Raw genomic sequence first — 19,758 nt, forward strand, 5'->3', positions numbered from 1 at the left:
TTGAACTCCTTTGAAGGAAATGTGTTGAGCTCAGTTTCACTCTCTCCACAAGCAAGACAAAAGCATACTCTCATCACAAGCGGGAGAAAATGAAGAACTACAAATTAATGGTGTAACACTTGAATGGGTTGACCACTATCAGTACCTTGGCGTCACTGTCGGCTCTAACAAGGGGAAGAAAGAGGAGCTCAACCAACTCATAGGAACATGCACAAGTCGACTCAGGGCACTGAAAGCTATGACCTGGAATGGACATGGAGCCTCTATTGTCATGCTTAAAATGATGTACACAGCCTATGTTCTCTCCGTCATAGACTATGTCGCACCAGTCTTATGCACCTACTCCCAAAGCGATATTAAAAGGCTCTAAAACATTCAAAATGAAGCCATGACAATCATTCTTGAAGTCCCAAGAACTGCCAAAACGTCTAATCTATGAGAGGAGTTGCTCCTCCCCCAGTGTTAAAAGCAGAATTCAGGAGCTGAATGCTAAGCTTGCAATTAGGATAGGCAGAGATCCCTATTACAATGATATTGCTAAGAAAAAACTGAGTTCTGTGTTACAGGTGGAAACAGGAGAAGTAAAAAATGGCATCACAGATCAGTCTGCTACCTGGAAGAACTTCACCTGCTTGAGCAAGCCCGTGAGCTCCTGCCTGTAGAGAGGTTACCTCCCTGGGAGGATGACTCTTCCAAGATCATCATCAATGAAATGGCAACGAAAAGTCCAACATAATACCACAAGAAATGAGGCACAAGTGTCTTGACGCAATTTATAAAGAAGCCGGAGATGAACTAGATCAAATCTACACTGACGGGTCATCTAATCCAGTCAATGGCAGGGCTGGTGCAGCATACACAGTAATTAGGAATAATGCCTTTTAAAACGGAAATCAAGAAAAAGCGCGAATATAGAACTATGCCTCTTCAACGCAAGCAGAGCTAACTGCCATTGTTATGGCGTTAATGTTTCTTGAACGGAACACTAATGGTGCAGTGATTTGCACCGAATCAAAAGCAGCACTGCAAAGCCTTTGTAAAAATCAGGCAGAAAATCTTGCAATAGTCGCTGAAATTAAGAGAGCTGTGAGAGTACTTACCAATCAGGGAAGAGTCATCAAGTTTCTGTGGATCCCCTCCCATGTTGGAATATGTGGGAATGAACGAGCAGATATGCTGGCTGCTGAAGGCGCTGAAGGAGACCATATTGAATACTTCATACCCAAGACTCTACTACAAATTAGAGGTATTGTCAGGCAACATCACCGTGACAAGGTAACTGAGGAAAGGAGGATAGAAGCACACACCAGTGAATCTGTACGATGGTACAACATGATTGCAGCTGGCAATCCCAATCATTATGGCCGAAGAGGAGGAGGACGCGGGAGAGAATCAAGAATCCGTCTTGGATATAAATATCCATGATGACTTGGGATGGAAACAACAGTTGATCAGCGGAGTTGCAGAATCTGTGGTGAGTGATGGACACCGCCTTCACCACTATCTACGTGAATGTGAACACCTGAGAGACATCAGAAATATGTGTAGAATAATAAACCCCACATTGTTTGAGTTAGGAAAACATTATTTGTTAAATATTGATACTGTTCTTAAAAGATTCCCCCATTTTGCACCCACAAGATAACGTAAGCTTTTAAGGGTTGACAGATGTTAATCTTCTTGTTTGAGGAGTGGATGAGAGGCGCTCCCCAATACTGTCACTATGGCGGTGTGTCCACTCCCAGGATGAGTGGCGCTGCCCAATACTGTCACTATGGCGGTGTCCACTCACAGGATGAGTGGCGCTGCCCAATACTGTCACTATGACGGTGTGACCACTCAAAGGATGAGTGGCGCTGCCCAATACTGTCACTATGACGGTGTGACCACTCAAAGGATGAGTGGCGCTGCCCAATACTGTCACTATGGCGGTGTGTCCACTCTCAGGATGAGTGGCGCTGCCCAATACTGTCACTATGGCGGCGTGTCCACTCACAGGATGGGTGGCGCTGCCCAATACTGTCACTATGGCGGTGTGTCCACTCAAAGGATGAGTGGCGCTGCCCAATACTGTCACTATGGCGGTGTGTCCACTCACAGGATGAGTGGCGCTGCCCAATACTGTCACTATGGCGGTGTGTCCACTCACAGGATGAGTGGCGCTGCCCAATACTGCCACTATGGCGGTGTGTTCACTCACAGGATGAGTGGCGCTGCCCAATACTGTCACTATGGCGGTGTGTCCACTCCCAGGATGAGTGGCGCTGCCCAATACTGTCACTATGGCGGTGTCCACTCACAGGATGAGTGGCGCTGCCCAATACTGTCACTATGACGGTGTGACCACTCAAAGGATGAGTGGCGCTGCCCAATACTGTCACTATGACGGTGTGACCACTCAAAGGATGAGTGGCGCTGCCCAATACTGTCACTATGGCGGTGTGTCCACTCTCAGGATGAGTGGCGCTGCCCAATACTGTCACTATGGCGGCGTGTCCACTCACAGGATGGGTGGCGCTGCCCAATACTGTCACTATGGCGGTGTGTCCACTCAAAGGATGAGTGGCGCTGCCCAATACTGTCACTATGGCGGTGTGTCCACTCACAGGATGAGTGGCGCTGCCCAATACTGTCACTATGGCGGTGTGTCCACTCACAGGATGAGTGGCGCTGCCCAATACTGCCACTATGGCGGTGTGTTCACTCACAGGATGAGTGGCGCTGCCCAATACTGTCACTATGGCGGTGTGTTCACTCACAGGATGAGTGGCGCTGCCCAATACTGTCACTATGGCGGTGTCCACTCACAGGATGAGTGGCGCTGCCCAATACTGTCACTATGGCGGTGTGTCCACTCACAAGATGAGTGGCGCTGCCCAATACTGTCACTATGGCGGTGTCCACTCACAGGATGAGTGGCGCTGCCCAATACTGTCACTATGACGGTGTGACCACTCAAAGGATGAGTGGCGCTGCCCAATACTGTCACTATGACGGTGTGACCACTCAAAGGATGAGTGGCGCTGCCCAATACTGTCACTATGGCGGTGTGTCCACTCTCAGGATGAGTGGCGCTGCCCAATACTGTCACTATGGCGGTGTGTCCACTCACAGGATGGGTGGCGCTGCCCAATACTGTCACTATGGCGGTGTGTCCACTCACAGGATGAGTGGCGCTGCCCAATACTGTCACTATGGCGGTGTGTCCACTCACAGGATGAGTGGCGCTGCCCAATACCGTCACTATGGCGGTGTGTACACTCACAGGATGAGTGGCGCTGCCCAATACTGCAACTATGGCGGAGTGTTCACTCACAGGATGAGTGCGCTGCCCAATACTGTTACTAAGGCGGTGTGTTTACTCACAGGATGAGTGGCGCTGCCCAATACTGTCACTATGGCGGTGTGTGCACTCACAGGATGAGTGGCGCTGCCCAATACTGTCACTATGGCGGTGGGTCCACTCACGGGATGAGTGGCGCTGCCCAATACTGTCACCATGGCGGTGTGTCCACTCACAGGATGAGTGACGCTGAATAATACTGTCACTATGGCGGTGTGTCCACTCATAGGATATGTGACGCTGCCCAATACTGTCACTATGGCGGTGTGTCCACTCACAGGATGAGTGGCGCTGCCCAATACTGTCACTATGGCGGTGTGTCCACTCACAGGATGAGTGACGCCGCCCAATACTGTCACTATGGCGGTGTGTCCACTCACAAGGTGAGTGACGCTGCCCAATACTGTCACTATGGCGGTGTGTCCACTCACGGGATGAGTGGCGCTGCCCAATACTGTCACTATGGCGGTGTGTCCACTCACAGGATGAGTGGCGCTGCCCAATACTGTCACTATGGCGGTGTGTCCACTCACAGGATGAGTGGCGCTGCCCAATACTGTCACTATGGCGGTGTGTCCACTCACAGGATATGTGGCGCTGCCCAATACCGTAACTATAGCGGCGTGTCCACTCACAGGATGAGTGACGCCGCCCAATACTGTCACTATGGCGGTGTGTCCACTCACAAGGTGAGTGACGCTGCCCAATACTGTCACTATGGCGGTGTGTCCACTCACAGGATGAGTGACGCTGCCTAATACTGTCACTATGGCGGTGTGTCCACTCACAGGATATGTGACACTGCCCAATACTGTCACTATGGCGGTGTGTCCACTAACAGGATGAGTGGCGCTGCCCAATACTGTCACTATGGCGGTGTGTCCACTCACAGGATATGTGGCGCTGCCCAATACTGTCACTATGGCGGTGTGTCCACTCACAGGATGAGTGACGCCGCTTAATACTGTAACTATGGCGGTGTGTCCACTCATAAGGTGAGTGACGCTGCCCAATACTGTCACTATGGCGGTGTGTCCACTCACAGGATGAGTGGCGCTGCCCAATACTGTCACTATGGCGGTGTGTGCACTCACAGGATGAGTGGCGCTGCCCAATACTGTCACTATGGCGGTGGGTTCACTCACGGGATGAGTGGCGCTGCCCAATACTGTCACCATTGCGGTGTGTCCACTCACAGGATGAGTGACGCTGCCTAATACTGTCACTATGGCGGTGTGTCCACTCACAGGATATGTGACGCTGCCCAATACTGTCACTATGGCGGTGTGTCTACTCACAGGATGAGTGGCGCTGCCCAATACTGTCACTATGGCGGTGTGTCCACTCACAGGATATGTGGCGCTGCCCAAAACTGTCACTATGGCGGTGTGTCCACTCACAGGATGAGTGACGCCGCCCAATACTGTCACTATGGCGGTATGTCCACTCACAAGGTGAGTGACGCTGCCCAATACTGTCACTATGGCGGTGTGTCCACTCACAGGATGAGTGGCGCTGCCCAATACTGTCACTATGGCTGTGTGTCCACTCACAGGATGAGTGGCGCTGCCCAATACTGTCACTATGGCGGTGTGTCCACTCACAGGATATGTGACGCTGCCCAATACTGTCACTATGGCGGTGTGTCCACTCATAGGATGAGTGGCGCTGCCCAATACTGTCACTATGGCGGTGTGTCCACTCACAGGATATGTGGCGCTGCCCAATACCGTAACTATGGCGGTGTGTCCACTCAGAGGATGAGTGACGCCGCCCAATACTGTCACTATGGCGGTGTGTCCACTCACAGGATGAGTGACGCCGCCCAATACTGTCACTATGGCGGTGTGTCCACTCACAGGATGAGTGACGCTGCCCAATACTGTCACTATAGCGGTGTGTCCACTCACAGGATGAGTGGCGCTGCCCAATACTGTCACTATGGCTGTGTGTCCACCCACAGGATGAGTGGCGCTGCCCAATACTGTCACTATGGCGGTGTGTCCACTCACAGGATGAGTGACGCCGCCCAATACTGTCACTATGGCGGTGTGTCCACTCACAAGATGAGTGACGCTGCCCAATACTGTCACTATGGCGGTGTGTCCACTCACAGGATGAGTGGCGCTGCCCAATACTGTCACTATGGCGGTGTGTCCACTCACAGGATGAGTGACGCTGCCCAATACTGTCACTATGGCGGTGTGTCCACTCACAGGATGAGTGGCGCTGCCCAATACTGTCACTATGGCGGTGTGTCCACTCACAGGATGAGTGGCGCTGCCCAATACTGTCACTATGGCGGTGTGTCCACTCACAGGATGAGTGGCGCTGCCCAATACTGTCACTATGGCGGTGTGTCCACTCACAGGATGAGTGGCGCTGCCCAATACTGTCACTATGGCGGTATGTCCACTCACAGAATGAGTGGCGCTGCTCAATACTGTCACTATGGCGGTGTGTCCACTCACAGGATGAGTGGCGCTGCCCAATACTGTCACTATGGCGGTGTGTCCACTCACAGAATGAGTGGCGCTGCCCAATACTGTCACTATGGCGGTGTGTCCACTCACAGGATGAGTGGCGCTGCCCAATACTGTCACTATGGCGGTGTGTCCACTCACAGGATGAGTGGCGCTGCCCAATACTGTCACTATGGCGGTGTGTTCACTCACAGGATGAGTGACGCTGCCCAATACTGTCACTATGGCAGAGTGTCCACTCACAAGGTGAGTGACGCTGCCCAATACTGTCACTATGGCAGTGTGTCCACTCACAAGGTGAGTGACGCTGCCCAATACTGTCACTATGGCAGTGTGTCCACTCACAAGGTGAGTGACGCTGCCCAATACTGTCACTATGGCAGTGTGTCCACTCACAAGGTGATTGACGCTGCCCAATACTGTCACTATGGCAGTGTGTCCACTCACAAGGTGAGTGAAGCTGCCCAATACTGTCACTATGGCGGTGTGTCCACTCACAGGATATGTGGCGCTGCCCAATACTGTCACTATGGCGGTGTGTCCACTCACAGGATCAGTGACGCCGCCCAATACTGTCACTATGGCGGTGTGTCCACTCACAGGATGAGTGGCGCTGCCCAATACTGTCACTATAGCGGTGTGTCCACTCACAGGATGAGTGGCGCTGCCCAATACTGTCACTATGGCTGTGTGTCCACCCACAGGATGAGTGGCGCTGCCCAATACTGTCACTATGGCGGTGTGTCCACTCACAGGATGAGTGACGCCGCCCAATACTGTCACTATGGCGGTGTGTCCACTCACAAGATGAGTGACGCTGCCCAATACTGTCACTATGGCGGTGTGTCCTCTCACAGGATGAGTGGCGCTGCCCAATACTGTCACTATGGCGGTGTGTCCACTCACAGGATGAGTGACGCTGCCCAATACTGTCACTATGGCGGTGTGTCCACTCACAGGATGAGTGGCGCTGCCCAATACTGTCACTATGGCGGTGTGTCCACTCACAGGATGAGTGGCGCTGCCCAATACTGTCACTATGGCGGTGTGTCCACTCACAGGATGAGTGGCGCTGCCCAATACTGTCACTATGGCGGTGTGTCCACTCACAGGATGAGTGGCGCTGCCCAATACTGTCACTATGGCGGTGTGTCCACTCACAGGATGAGTGGCGCTGCCCAATACTGTCACTATGGCGGTATGTCCACTCACAGAATGAGTGGCGCTGCTCAATACTGTCACTATGGCGGTGTGTCCACTCACAGGATGAGTGGCGCTGCCCAATACTGTCACTATGGCGGTGTGTCCACTCACAGAATGAGTGGCGCTGCCCAATACTGTCACTATGGCGGTGTGTCCACTCACAGGATGAGTGGCGCTGCCCAATACTGTCACTATGGCGGTGTGTCCACTCACAGGATGAGTGGCGCTGCCCAATACTGTCACTATGGCGGTGTGTTCACTCACAGGATGAGTGACGCTGCCCATTACTGTCTCTATGGCAGAGTGTCCACTCACAAGGTGAGTGACGCTGCCCAATACTGTCACTATGGCAGTGTGTCCACTCACAAGGTGAGTGACGCTGCCCAATACTGTCACTATGGCAGTGTGTCCACTCACAAGGTGAGTGACGCTGCCCAATACTGTCACTATGGCAGTGTGTCCACTCACAAGGTGATTGACGCTGCCCAATACTGTCACTATGGCAGTGTGTCCACTCACAAGGTGAGTGACGCTGCCCAATACTGTCACTATGGCGGTGTGTCCACTCACAAGGTGAGTGACGCTGCCCAATACTTTCACTATGGCGGTGTGTCCACTCACAGGATGAGTGACGCTGCCTAATACTGTCACTATGGCGGTGTGTCCACTCACAGGATGAGTGGCGCTGCCCAATACTGTCACTATGGCGGTGTGTCCACTCACAGGATGAGTGACGCTGCCTAATACTGTCACTATGGCGGTGTGTCCACTCACAGGATGAGTGGCGCTGCCCAATACTGTCACTATGGCGGTGTGTCCACTCACAAGGTGAGTGACGCTGCCCAATAAACTCGCCCCTCGGGGCAAAAAAAAAAAAAAAAAAAAACTCCCTCTCACCAGAACCATTCCTATTACTCTCATCTCCATCTATCCCTCCTCTCTCTCTCCCTCCTCTCCCACCTCCCCCCCTTCCCCACAAGCCCCCCCCCCTACCCCCAACCCGCCCGCCGCCTCCACAATTATAGAAATTAAACCAATTGGTGAGGGCGAAGTGAGCGTGTGGGGAGGAGGGGAGGGTGGTGGGGAGGGAAGGGAAGGGTGGTGGTGGGGAGAGAAGGGAAGGGAAGGGTGGTTGGGAGGGAAGGAGGCAGCAAGGAGCTGTAAGTTTCATGGTATGGGTTCAACATATGTGGCGTCCACAGACACATGTTGGGAGCTTCGTTCATGCACTCCATTACATGAATTACAACCCCCAGTGTGTGAGTACTGGGGCTCCAGGTCCCTGTGTTAACCCCCAGTGTGTGAGTACTGGGGCTCCAGGTCCCTGCGTTAACCCCCAGTGTGTGAGTACTGGGGCTCCAGGTCCCTGTGATAACCCCCAGTGTGTGAGTACTGGGGCTCCAGGTCCCTGTGTTAACCCCCAGTGTGTGAGTACTGGGGCTCCAGGTCCCTGTGATAACCCCCAGTGTGTGAGTACTGGGGCTCCAGGTCCCTGTGTTAACCCCCAGTGTGTGAGTACTGGGGCTCCAGGTCCCTGTGATAACCCCCAGTGTGTGAGTACTGGGGCTCCAGGTCCCTGTGTTAACCCCCAGTGTGTGAGTACTGGGGCTCCAGGTCCCTGTGATAACCCCCAGTGTGTGAGTACTGGGGCTCCAGGTCCCTGTGTTAACCCCCAGTGTGTGAGTACTGGGGCTCCAGGTCCCTGTGTTAACCCCCAGTGTGTGAGTACTGGGGCTCCAGGTCCCTGTGTTAACCCCCAGTGTGTGAGTACTGGGGCTCCAGGTCCCTGTGATAACCCCCAGTGTGTGAGTACTGGGGCTCCAGGTCCCTGTGTTAACCCCCAGTGTGTGAGTACTGGGGCTCCAGGTCCCTGTGATAAACCCCAGTGTGTGAGTACTGGGGCTCCAGGTCCCTGTGTTAACCCCCAGTGTGTGAGTACTGGGGCTCCAGGTCCCTGTGATAACCCCCAGTGTGTGAGTACTGGGGCTCCAGGTCCCTGTGTTAACCCCCAGTGTGTGAGTACTGGGGCTCCAGGTCCCTGTGTTAACCCCCAGTGTGTGAGTACTGGGGCTCCAGGTCCCTGTGTTAACCCCCAGTGTGTGAGTACTGGGGCTCCAGGTCCCTGTGTTAACCCCCAGTGTGTGAGTACTGGGGCTCCAGGTCCCTGTGTTAACCCCAGTGTGTGAGTACTGGGGCTCCAGGTCCCTGTGTTAACCCCCAGTGTATGAGTACTGGGGCTCCAGGTCCCTGTGTTAACCCCCAGTGTGTGAGTACTGGGGCTCCAGGTCCCTGTGTTAACCCCCAGTGTGTGAGTACTGGGGCTCCAGGTCCCTGTGTTAACCCCCAGTGTGTGAGTACTGGGGCTCCAGGTCCCTGTGTTAACCCCCAGTGTGTGAGTACTGGGGCTCCAGGTCCCTGTGTTAACCCCCAGTGTGTGAGTACTGGGGCTCCAGGTCCCTGTGTTAACCCCCAGTGTGTGAGTACTGGGGCTCCAGGTCCCTGTGATAACCCCCAGTGTGTGAGTACTGGGGCTCCAGGTCCCTGTGATAACCCCCAGTGTGTGAGTACTGGGGCTCCAGGTCCCTGTGATAACCCCCAGTGTGTGAGTACTGGGGCTCCAGGTCCCTGTGATAACCCCAGTGTGTGAGTACTGGGGCTCCAGGTCCCTGTGATAACCCCCAGTGTGTGAGTACTGGGGCTCCAGGTCCCTGTGATAACCCCCAGTGTGTGAGTACTGGGGCTCCAGGTCCCTGTGATAACCCCCAGTGTGTGAGTACTGGGGCTCCAGGTCCCTGTGATAACCCCAGTGTGTGAGTACTGGGGCTCCAGGTCCCTGTGATAACCCCTAGTGTGTGAGTACTGGGGCTCCAGGTCCCTGTGATAACCCCAGTGTGTGAGTACTGGGGCTCCAGGTCCCTGTGATAACCCCAGTGTGTGAGTACTGGGGCTCCAGGTCCCTGTGTTAACCCCCAGTGTGTGAGTACTGGGGCTCCAGGTCCCTGTGATAACCCCCAGTGTGTGAGTACTGGGGCTCCAGGTCCCTGTGTTAACCCCCAGTGTGTGAGTACTGGGGCTCCAGGTCCCTGTGTTAACCCCCAGTGTGTGAGTACTGGGGCTCCAGGTCCCTGTGATAACCCCCAGTGTGTGAGTACTGGGGCTCCAGGTCCCTGTGTTAACCCCAGTGTGAGAGTACTGGGGCTCCAGGTCCCTGTGTTAACCCCAGTGTGTGAGTACTGGGGCTCCAGGTCCCTGTGATAACCCCAGTGTGTGAGTACTGGGGCTCCAGGTCCCTGTGATAACCCCCAGTGTGTGAGTACTGGGGCTCCAGGTCCCTGTGTTAACCCCCAGTGTGTGAGTACTGGGGCTCCAGGTCCCTGTGTTAACCCCAGTGTGAGAGTACTGTGCGGGGGTCTGACCCCATCACAGGTACGGTGGTGATAGCGGTGGTTTAGGACGGTGTTGTCTGCCAATATTAAACATGTGCCCAACTCAATTAATGATTAATCATCCAATTAATCCAGTGGATAACTGGGATTTATCAGCTGAATTCGTAAATGCGCCCAAGATAATGAACACATTATTAAAGCAGTTAATACTGAAAATCATCCTTCAGATTACTCAGATTTACTCGTGTAAATAATTTACAGGACTAAATAAACAGTGCTCGAGGTCTACTGCTAGAATCCACTCAGTAAAACATCTAAACTATTGGGACCGACTAAAGAGCCTAAATCTGTACTCCCTTGAGCGCAGGCGGGAGAGGTACATAATAATTTACACGTGGAAAATAATTGAGGGGCTGGTCCCAAACCTGCACACAGAAATAACATCACATGAGACCAGAAGACATGGCAGGATGTGCAGAATACCCCCCCCCCCTCCGTTGAAGAGCAGAGGTGCAACAGGTACTCTGAGAGAAAACTCTATCAACATCAGAGGCCCGAGACTGTTCAACACGCTTCCACTACACATAAGGGGCATAACTGGCAGACATCTCACAGTGTTCAAGAGAAAACTGGATAAGCACCTCCATAGGATACCTGATCAACCAGGCTGTGATTCATAAGTCAGACTACGAGCAGCCGCGTTCAACAGCCTGGTTGACCAGTCCAGCAACCAGGAGGCCTGGTCGGGGAGCGGGCCGCGTGGACGTTGAGCCCCGAAATCCTCGCAAGGTAACCGCAAGGTAAGGTTATGGGTAACGATGTGTATCAGTGCTATACCGACGGCTCTGTAGAAGAAGGTGGACGATGTACCGGATGTGCATGTAACATATTTGAACAATCTTCTCTCGTACATACAGCAATGAAGCGAGTCAATGACTGGGCAAGTACAACTCAAACCGAACTTGCAGGCATATACCTTGCCACAACATTTTTAAAAGGCAAAGGCAGTGGACTTATATACTGTGACTCGCAGAGTGCACTCCTGGCATTGAACGCACATAGTAGTGACACCCAGAAAATAGTCAGTGATATTCGAATGAATGTTTTAGCTGCTAAAGAAAACAGATTTGAAATTGAAACCCTTTGGATACCATCACATGTTAGCTGTGCTGGAACACAGTAAGGTGAGGTACAAGTACCCAAGGGCACGGTGGAGCACAGTAAGGTGAGGTACAAGTACCCAAGGGCACGGTGGAGCACAGTAAGGTGAGGTACAAGTACCCAAGGACACGGTGGAACACAGTAAGGTGAGGTACAAGTACCCAAGGACACGGTGGAACACAGTAAGGTGAGGTACAAGTACCCAAGGACACGGTGGAGCACAGTAAGGTGAGGTACAAGTACCCAAGGACACGGTGGAGCACAGTAAGGTGAGGTACAAGTACCCAAGGACACGGTGGAACACAGTAAGGTGAGGTACAAGTACCCAAGGACACGGTGGAGCACAGTAAGGTGAGGTACAAGTACCCAAGGACACGGTGGAACTTAGTAAGGTGAGGTACAAGTACCCAAGGACACGGTGGAACACAGTAAGGTGAGGTACAAGTACCCAAGGACACGGTGGAACACAGTAAGGTGAGGTACAAGTACCCAAGGACACGGTGGAGCACAGTAAGGTGAGGTACAAGTACCCAAGGACACGGTGGAGCACAGTAAGGTGAGGTACAAGTACCCAAGGACACGGTGGAACACAGTAAGGTGAGGTACAAGTACCCAAGGACACGGTGGAGCACAGTAAGGTACAGAGGCGGGGTGGCGGCTGTGTCAAGGAGAGTCAGCAACAACTTGGTGGTGTAAAAGTTATCGTCTTCAGACAGTCAGCGATGTATAAACTGCTCGGCACTTACAGCCGCCTCACTTCCCTCGGGGTAAACTTTCCCAAATACAATATGTACACAATCATATCAAATGGATGAAACAATCAATCTCTGGTTTCCTCCAGGCTCTACACATCAAGTAGATTTATTGAGATAAACTGCTCCTTTCGCGGTCTCCCACAGCGTTCCGATCATTCCGCTTGGCTTCGTTTCATTTCATTTTAACCTTCGCTCATTGAGAGGAGTAAAGTGGTGACCTGGAGGTCGACTACGCTCGGTATTGCCGTCCTATCTACTGTGTTCTTATTATTCACAACACTTGTCATTAACAGCACGAGGAGCAGAGTTATCAGCGGTGACTATCACATACGGTAAAGTGTGTTCAGAGGAGCGCCGCAGATTTATGAAGACACGCTCGGGGTTAAAAACGCGCCAAGAACATGCAAAAACGCGGGAAACGTTTACATAAAAATGTCCGCATCTGTGCACTTGTTCGTTTTTTATACCAGTCAAATTTTCATGTTGATGTTTGAAACATATATGTATCACATTTCAAAAAGATGTTGTTGGATTATTCAAGCCTGTTTAATGCGATATATAACTTTACTTCAAACAATTTAAGGAAACAGTTGAATTAGAAAGCATCGAACGCCTCTGCAGGGAATCGAACACTAGCTGCTGCCACTGAATCTAAAGAAGGCGTCGTCACTGGGACGTCTGGCCGAGGTGTTGTACTTGTTGACCAATCAACACATCATTTTCAATCACAAATCTAAATGTTGTTATCTTGCAGACTGAAGCATTGTTCACTGCGTTAAACTAATGGACAATCAAATTACAAAAGCAAGGCAAGAGGAGCACGGGCAGAGAGCTTTATGTAATTTGATAAAGGTCTTACCTTAGGCTGTTGTATGGACGAGACTTGGTGAGGAGAGTGTCGCATCTGGGGCAGTGTCGCTTCGTCCGCAGGAAGTTGACGATACACGACTTGCAAACTGCAACATAAACACAAAATAATCATTTACTAATATATCAGGATCTCCGTATGGCATCATCGCTTGGTGTGCTTGCGGAAGATAATTAAGAATGATGGAAACTGAGGTAAACACATCCTGACTGATATTGCAACCACCATATGTATACCCTGATCAAGTCTACTAAAGTTTACCTTAACAAAGAGGTGACGTATACCTGTAATCATGTACGCACTTTGTAAACATTGAAGATGTTGGCATTCAGCGATCAAACACGCTTGCCGTTCAGTTTAAACTGTGAGGGGATGTGACGTTGGCAACCCTGGTCAATATGTGGCCAGGGCTACTTCACCCTGGTCAATATGTGGCCAGGGCTACTTCACCCTGGTCAATATGTGGCCAGGGCTTCTTCACCCTGGTCAATATGTGGCCAGGGCTTCTTCACCCTGGTCAATATGTGGCCAGGGCTACTTCACCCTGGTCAATATGTGGCCAGGGCTTCTTCACCCTGGTCAATATGTGGCCAGGGCTTCTTCACCCTGGTCAATATGTGGCCAGGGTTACTTCACTCTGGTCAATATGTGGCCAGGGTTACTTCACTCTGGTCAATATGTGGCCAGGGCTTCTTCACCCTGGTCAATATGTGGCCAGGGCTTCTTCACCCTGGTCAATATGTGGCCAGGGCTTCTTCACCCTGGTCAATATGTGGCCAGGGTTACTTCACTCTGGTCAATATGTGGCCAGGGCTTCTTCACCCTGGTCAATATGTGGCCAGGGCTTCTTCACCCTGGTCAATATGTGGCCAGGGCTTCTTCACCCTGGTCAATATGTGGCCAGGGCTACTTCACCCTGGTCAATATGTGGCCAGGGCTTCTTCACCCTGGTCAATATGTGGCCAGGGCTACTTCACCCTGGTCAATATGTGGCCAGGGCTTCTTCACCCTGGTCAATATGTGGCCAGGGCTTCTTCACCCTGGTCAATATGTGGCCAGGGCTACTTCACCCTGGTCAATATGTGGCCAGGGCTACGTCACCCTGGTCAATTATGTGGCCAGGGCTACTTCACCCTGGTCAATATGTGGCCAGGGCTACGTCACCCTGGTCAATATGTGGCCAGGGCTACTTCACCCTGGTCAATATGTGGCCAGGGCTTCTTCACCCTGGTCAATATGTGGCCAGGGCTTCTTCACCCTGGTCAATATGTGGCCAGGGCTACGTCACCCTGGTCAATTATGTGGCCAGGGCTTCTTTACCCTGGTCAGTATGTCATCTCGGGTACCAGTCTGGTGGCAAACATTTGAACCTTCTCCAGTTAAGTCTTATGCTTGACAAGATATGGACTCCATGCTGGAACTGCATACTCCAGGATTTGTCTGACATAGGTGGTATACAAAGTTCTGAACCATTTCTAACACAAGTTTCTAAAGGCCGTTCTTATGTTGGCCATCCTGGCATATGCCGCTGATGTTATTCTCTTGAAGTGGCTTCAAGGGACAGGTCTGGCGTGATATCAACCCCCACGTCTTTCTCTCTCTGACTCTTGAAGAATTTCACCTCCCAAATGATACCTTGTCTTGCCCTGTTCCCTACATTTATCTTCATTACATTACATTTGCTCGGGTTAAACTCTAACAACCATTTGTTGGACCATTCCTTTTGTTCACACTATATGTATGAAGCATTCTGGTGTGTGTGAATCATTCTGGTGTGTGTGAAGCATTCTGGTGTGTGTGTGAAGCATTCTGGTGTGTGTGTGAAGCATTCTGGTGTGTGTGTGTGTGAAGCATTCTGGTGTGTGTGTGTGTGAAGCATTCTGGTGTGTGTGTGTGTGAAGCATTCTGGTGTGTGTGTGTGAAGCATTCTGGTGTGTGTGAAGCATTCTGGTGTGCGTGTGAAGCATTTTGGTGTGTGTGTGAAGCATTCTGGTGTGTGTGTGAAGCATTCTGGTGAGTGTGTGAAGCATTCTGGTGTGTGTGAAGCATTCTGGTGTGTGTGTGTGTGAAGCATTCTGGTGTGTGTGTGTGAAGCATTCTGGTGTGTGTGAAGCATTCTGGTGTGTGTGAAGCATTCTGGTGTGTGTGTGAAGCATTCTGGTGTGTGTGTGAAGCATTCTGGTATGTGTGTGAAGCATTCTGATGTGTGTGTGAAGCATTCTGATGTGTGTGTGAAGCATTCTGGTGTGTGTGTGAAGCATTCTGGTGTGTGTGTGAAGCATTCTGGTGTGTGTGTGTGAAGCATTCTGGTGTGTGTGTGAAGCATTCTGGTGTGTGTGTGAAGCATTCTGGTGTGTGTGTGTGAAGCATTCTGGTGTGTGTGTGTGAAGCATTCTGGTGTGTGTGTGTGAAGCATTCTGGTGTGTGTGTGTGAAGCATTCTGGTGTGTGTGTGTGTGAAGCATTCTGGTGTGTGTGAAGCATTCTGGTGTGTGTGTGTGAAGCATTCTGGTGTGTGTGTGAAGCATTCTGGTGTGTGTGAAGCATTCTGGTGTGTGTGTGTGAAGCATTCTGGTGTGTGTGTGAAGCATTCTGGTGTGTGTGTGTGTGAAGCATTCTGGTGTGTGTTGTGTGAAGCATTCTGGTGTGGTGTTGTTGTGTGTTGAAGCATTCTGGTGTGTGTGAAGCATTCTGGTGTGTGTGAAGCATTCTGGTGTGTGTGTGAAGCATTGTGGTGTGTGAAGCATTGTGGTGTGTGTGAAGCATTCTGGTGAGTGTGTGAAGCATTCTGGTGTGTGTGTGAAGCATTCTGGTGTGTGTGTGTGAAGCATTCTGGTGTGTGTGTGAAGCATTCTGGTGTGTGTGAACCATTCTTGTGTGTGTGTGTGAAGCATTCTGGTGTGTGTGAAGCATTCTGGTGTGTGTGTGAAGCATTCTGGTGTGTGTGTGAAGCATTCTGGTGTGTGTGAAGCATTCTGATGTGTGTGTGAAGCATTTTGGTGTGTGTGTGAAGCATTCTGGTGTTTGTGAAGCATTCTGGTGTGTGTGTGTCTGAAGCATTCTGGTGTGTGTGTGAAGCATTCTGGTGTGTGTGTGAAGCATTCTGGTGTGTGTGAAGCATTCTTGTGTGTGTGTGTGAAGCATTCTTGTGTGTGTGTGTGAAGCATTCTGGTGTGTGTGTGAAGCATTCTGGTGTGTGTGAAGCATTCTTGTGTGTGTGTCTGAAGCATTCTGGTGTGTGTGTGAAGCATTCTGGTGTGTGTGTGAAGCATTCTGGTGTGTGTGAAGCATTCTTGTGTGTGTGTGTGTGAAGCATTCTGGTGTGTGTGAAGCATTCTTGTGTGTGTGTGTGTGAAGCATTCTGGTGTGTGTGAAGCATTCTGGTGTGTGTGTGAAGCATTCTGGTGTGTGTGTGTGAAGCATTCTGGTGTGTGTGTGTGAAGCATTCTTGTGTGTGTGTGTGTGAAGCATTCTGGTGTGTGTGTGTGAAGCATTCTTGTGTGTGTGTGTGTGAAGCATTCTGGTGTGTGTGAAGCATTCTGGTGTGTGTGTGAAGCATTCTGGTGTGTGTGAAGCATTCTGGTGTGTGTGAAGCATTCTGGTGTGTGTGTGTGAAGCATTCTGGTGTGTGTGTGTGAAGCATTCTGGTGTGTGTGTGTGAAGCATTCTGGTGTATGTGTGAAGCATTCTGGTGTGTGTGAAGCATTCTGGTGTGTGTGAAGCATTCTGGTGTGTGTGTGTGAAGCATTCTGGTGTGTGTGTGTGAAGCATTCTGGTGTGTGTGTGAAGCATTCTGGTGTGTGTGAAGCATTCTGGTGTGTGTGAAGCATATCTGGTGTGTGTGAAGCATTCTGGTGTGTGTGTGAAGCATTCTGGTGTGTGTGTGAAGCATTCTGGTGAGTGTGTGAAGCATTCTGGTGAGTGTGTGAAGCATTCTGGTGAGTGTGTGAAGCATTCTGGTGTGTGTGTAAAGCATTCTGGTGTGTGTGAAGCATTCTGGTGTGTGTGTGAAGCATTCTGGTGTGTGTAAAGCATTCTGGTGTGTGTGTGAAGCATTCTGGTGTGTGTGTAAAGCATTCTGGTGTGTGTGTAAAGCATTCTGGTGTGTGTGAAGCATTCTGGTGTGTGTGTGAAGCATTCTGGTGTGTGTGTGAAGCATTCTGGTGTGTGTGTGTGTGAAGCATTCTGGTGTGTGGTGAAGCATTCTGGTGTGTGTGTTTGGTGTGTGAAGCATTCTGGTGTGTGTGTGAAGCATTCTGGTGTGTGTGAAGCATTCTGGTGTGTGTGTGTGTGAAGCATTCTGGTGTGTGTGAAGCATTCTGGTGTGTGTGAAGCATTCTGGTGCATGTGTAGTGAAGCATTCTGGTGTGTGTGAAGCATTCTGGTGTGGGTGTGAAGCATTCTGGTGTGTGTGTGAAGCATTCTGGTGTGTGTGTGAAGCATTCTGGTGTGTGTGTGAAGCATTCTGGTGTGTGTGTTGAAGCATTCTGGTGTGTGTGTGTGAAGCATTCTGTTTGTGTGTGTGAAGCATTCTGGTGTGTGTGTGAAGCATCCTGGTGTGTGTGAAGCATTTGGTGTGTGTTGTGTGAAGCATTCTGTGTGTGTGTGTGAAGCATTCTGGTGGTGTGTGAAGCATTCTGGTGGTGTGTGTGAAGCATTCTGGTCGTGTGTGAAGCATTCTGGTGTGTGTGTGAATGCATTCTGGTGTGTGTGTGAAGCATTCTGGTGTGTGTGAAGCAGTCTGTGTGTGTGTGAAGCATTGCGTGTGTGTGTGAAGCATTCTGGTGAAGCATTCTGGTGTGTGTGTGTGAAGCATTCTGGTGTGTGTGTGTGAAGCATTCTGGTGTGTGTGTGAAGCATTCCGGTGTGTGTGTGAAGCATTCTGGTGTGTGTGTGTGAAGCATTCTGGTGTGTGTGTGTGAAGCATTCTGGTGTGTGTGTGAAACATTCCGGTGTGTGTGTGAAGCATTCTGGTGTGTGTGTGAAGCATTCTGGTGTGTGTGTGAAGCATTCTGGTGTTCTGGTGTGTGTGTGAAGCATTCTGGTGTGTGTGTGAAGCATTCTGGTGTGTGTGTGTGAAGCATTCTGGTGTGTGTGAAGCATTCTGGTGTGTGTGAAGCATTCTGGTGTGTGTGTGTGAAGCATTCTGGTGTGTGTGTGAAGCATTCTGGTGTGTGTGTGTGAAGCATTCTGGTGTGTGTGTGAAGCATTCCGGTGTGTGTGTGAAGCATTCTGGTGTGTGTGTGTGTGAAGCATTCTGGTGTGTGTGTGTGAAGCATTCTGGTGTGTGTGTGAAGCATTCTGGTGTGTGTGTGAAGCATTCCGGTGTGTGTGTGAAGCATTCTGGTGTGTGTGTGAAGCATTCTGGTGTGTGTGTGAAGCATTCTGGTGTGTGTGTGAAGCATTCTGGTGTTCTGGTGTGTGTGTGAAGCATTCTGGTGTGTGTGTGAAGCATTCTGGTGTGTGTGTGAAGCATTCTGGTGTGTGTGTGTGAAGCATTCTGGTGTGTGTGTGTGAAGCATTCTGGTGTGTGTGAAGCATTCTGGTGTGTGTGAAGCATTCTGGTGTGTGTGTGTGAAGCATTCTGGTGTGTGTGTGAAGCATTCTGGTGTGTGTGTGAAGCATTCTGGTGTGTGTGTGAAGCATTCTGGTGTGTGTGAAGCATTCTGGTGTGTGTGTGAAGCATTCTGGTGTGTGTGTGAAGCATTCTGGTGTGTGTGTGAAGCATTCTGGTGTGTGTGTGAAGCATTCTGGTGTGTGTGTGAAGCATTCTGGTGTGTGTGTGAAGCATTCTGGTGTGTGTGTGAAGCATTCTGGCGTGTGTGTGAAGCATTCTGGTGTGTGTGAAGCATTCTGGTGTGTGTGTGTGTGAAGCATTCTGGTGTGTGTGAAGCATTCTGGTGTGTGTGTGTGTGTGTGAAGCATTCTGGTGTGTGTGTGAAGCATTCTGGTGTGTGTGAAGCATTCTGGTGTGTGTGTGTGTGAAGCATTCTGGTGTGTGTGAAGCATTCTGGTGTGTGTGTGTGAAGCATTCTGGTGTGTGTGTGAATCATTCTGGTGTGTGTGTGAAGCATTCTGGTGTGTGTGTGAAGCATTCTGGTGTGTGTGTGTGAAGCATTCTGGTGTGTGTGTGAAGCATTCTGGTGTGTGTGTGAAGCATTCTGGTGTGTGTGTGAAGCATTCTGGTGTGTGTGTGAAGCATTCTGGCGTGTGTGTGAAGCATTCTGGCGTGTGTGTGAAGCATTCTGGTGTGTGTGAAGCATTCTGGTGTGTGTGTGTGTGAAGCATTCTGGTGTGTGTGAAGCATTCTGGTGTGGTGAAGCATTCTGGGTGAGTGTGTGAAGCATTCTAGTTGTGTGTGTGAAGCATTCTGGTGTGTGTGTAAGCATTCTGGTGTGTGTGTGAAGCCTTTCTGGTGTGTGTGTGAAGCATTCTGGTTGTGTGTGAAGCATTTCTGTGTGTGTGTGAAGCATTCTGTGTGTGTGTGAAGCATTTGGTGTGTGTGTGAAGCATTCTGGTGTTGTGTGTGAAGCATTCTGGGGTGTGGTGAAGCATTCTGG

The 19,758-nt window shown here is 50.8% G+C and overlaps 1 protein-coding gene across 1 annotated transcript in view; it reads right to left on the bottom strand.

Annotated features, from left to right (window-relative positions):
• The window catches only part of LOC123753377 (protein suppressor 2 of zeste-like), a 280,164-nt gene that overhangs the window by 109,838 nt on the left and 150,568 nt on the right, over window positions 1-19,758 (bottom strand). The window contains exon 3 of the mRNA XM_069299989.1: window positions 13,191-13,287. Within this exon, the coding sequence (XP_069156090.1) occupies window positions 13,191-13,287 (97 nt within the window). The remainder of the gene's footprint in view (window positions 1-13,190; window positions 13,288-19,758) is intronic.

Source organism: Procambarus clarkii, chromosome 43 (genome assembly GCF_040958095.1).
Source record: "Procambarus clarkii isolate CNS0578487 chromosome 43, FALCON_Pclarkii_2.0, whole genome shotgun sequence".
Lineage (NCBI taxonomy): Eukaryota > Metazoa > Arthropoda > Malacostraca > Decapoda > Cambaridae > Procambarus > Procambarus clarkii.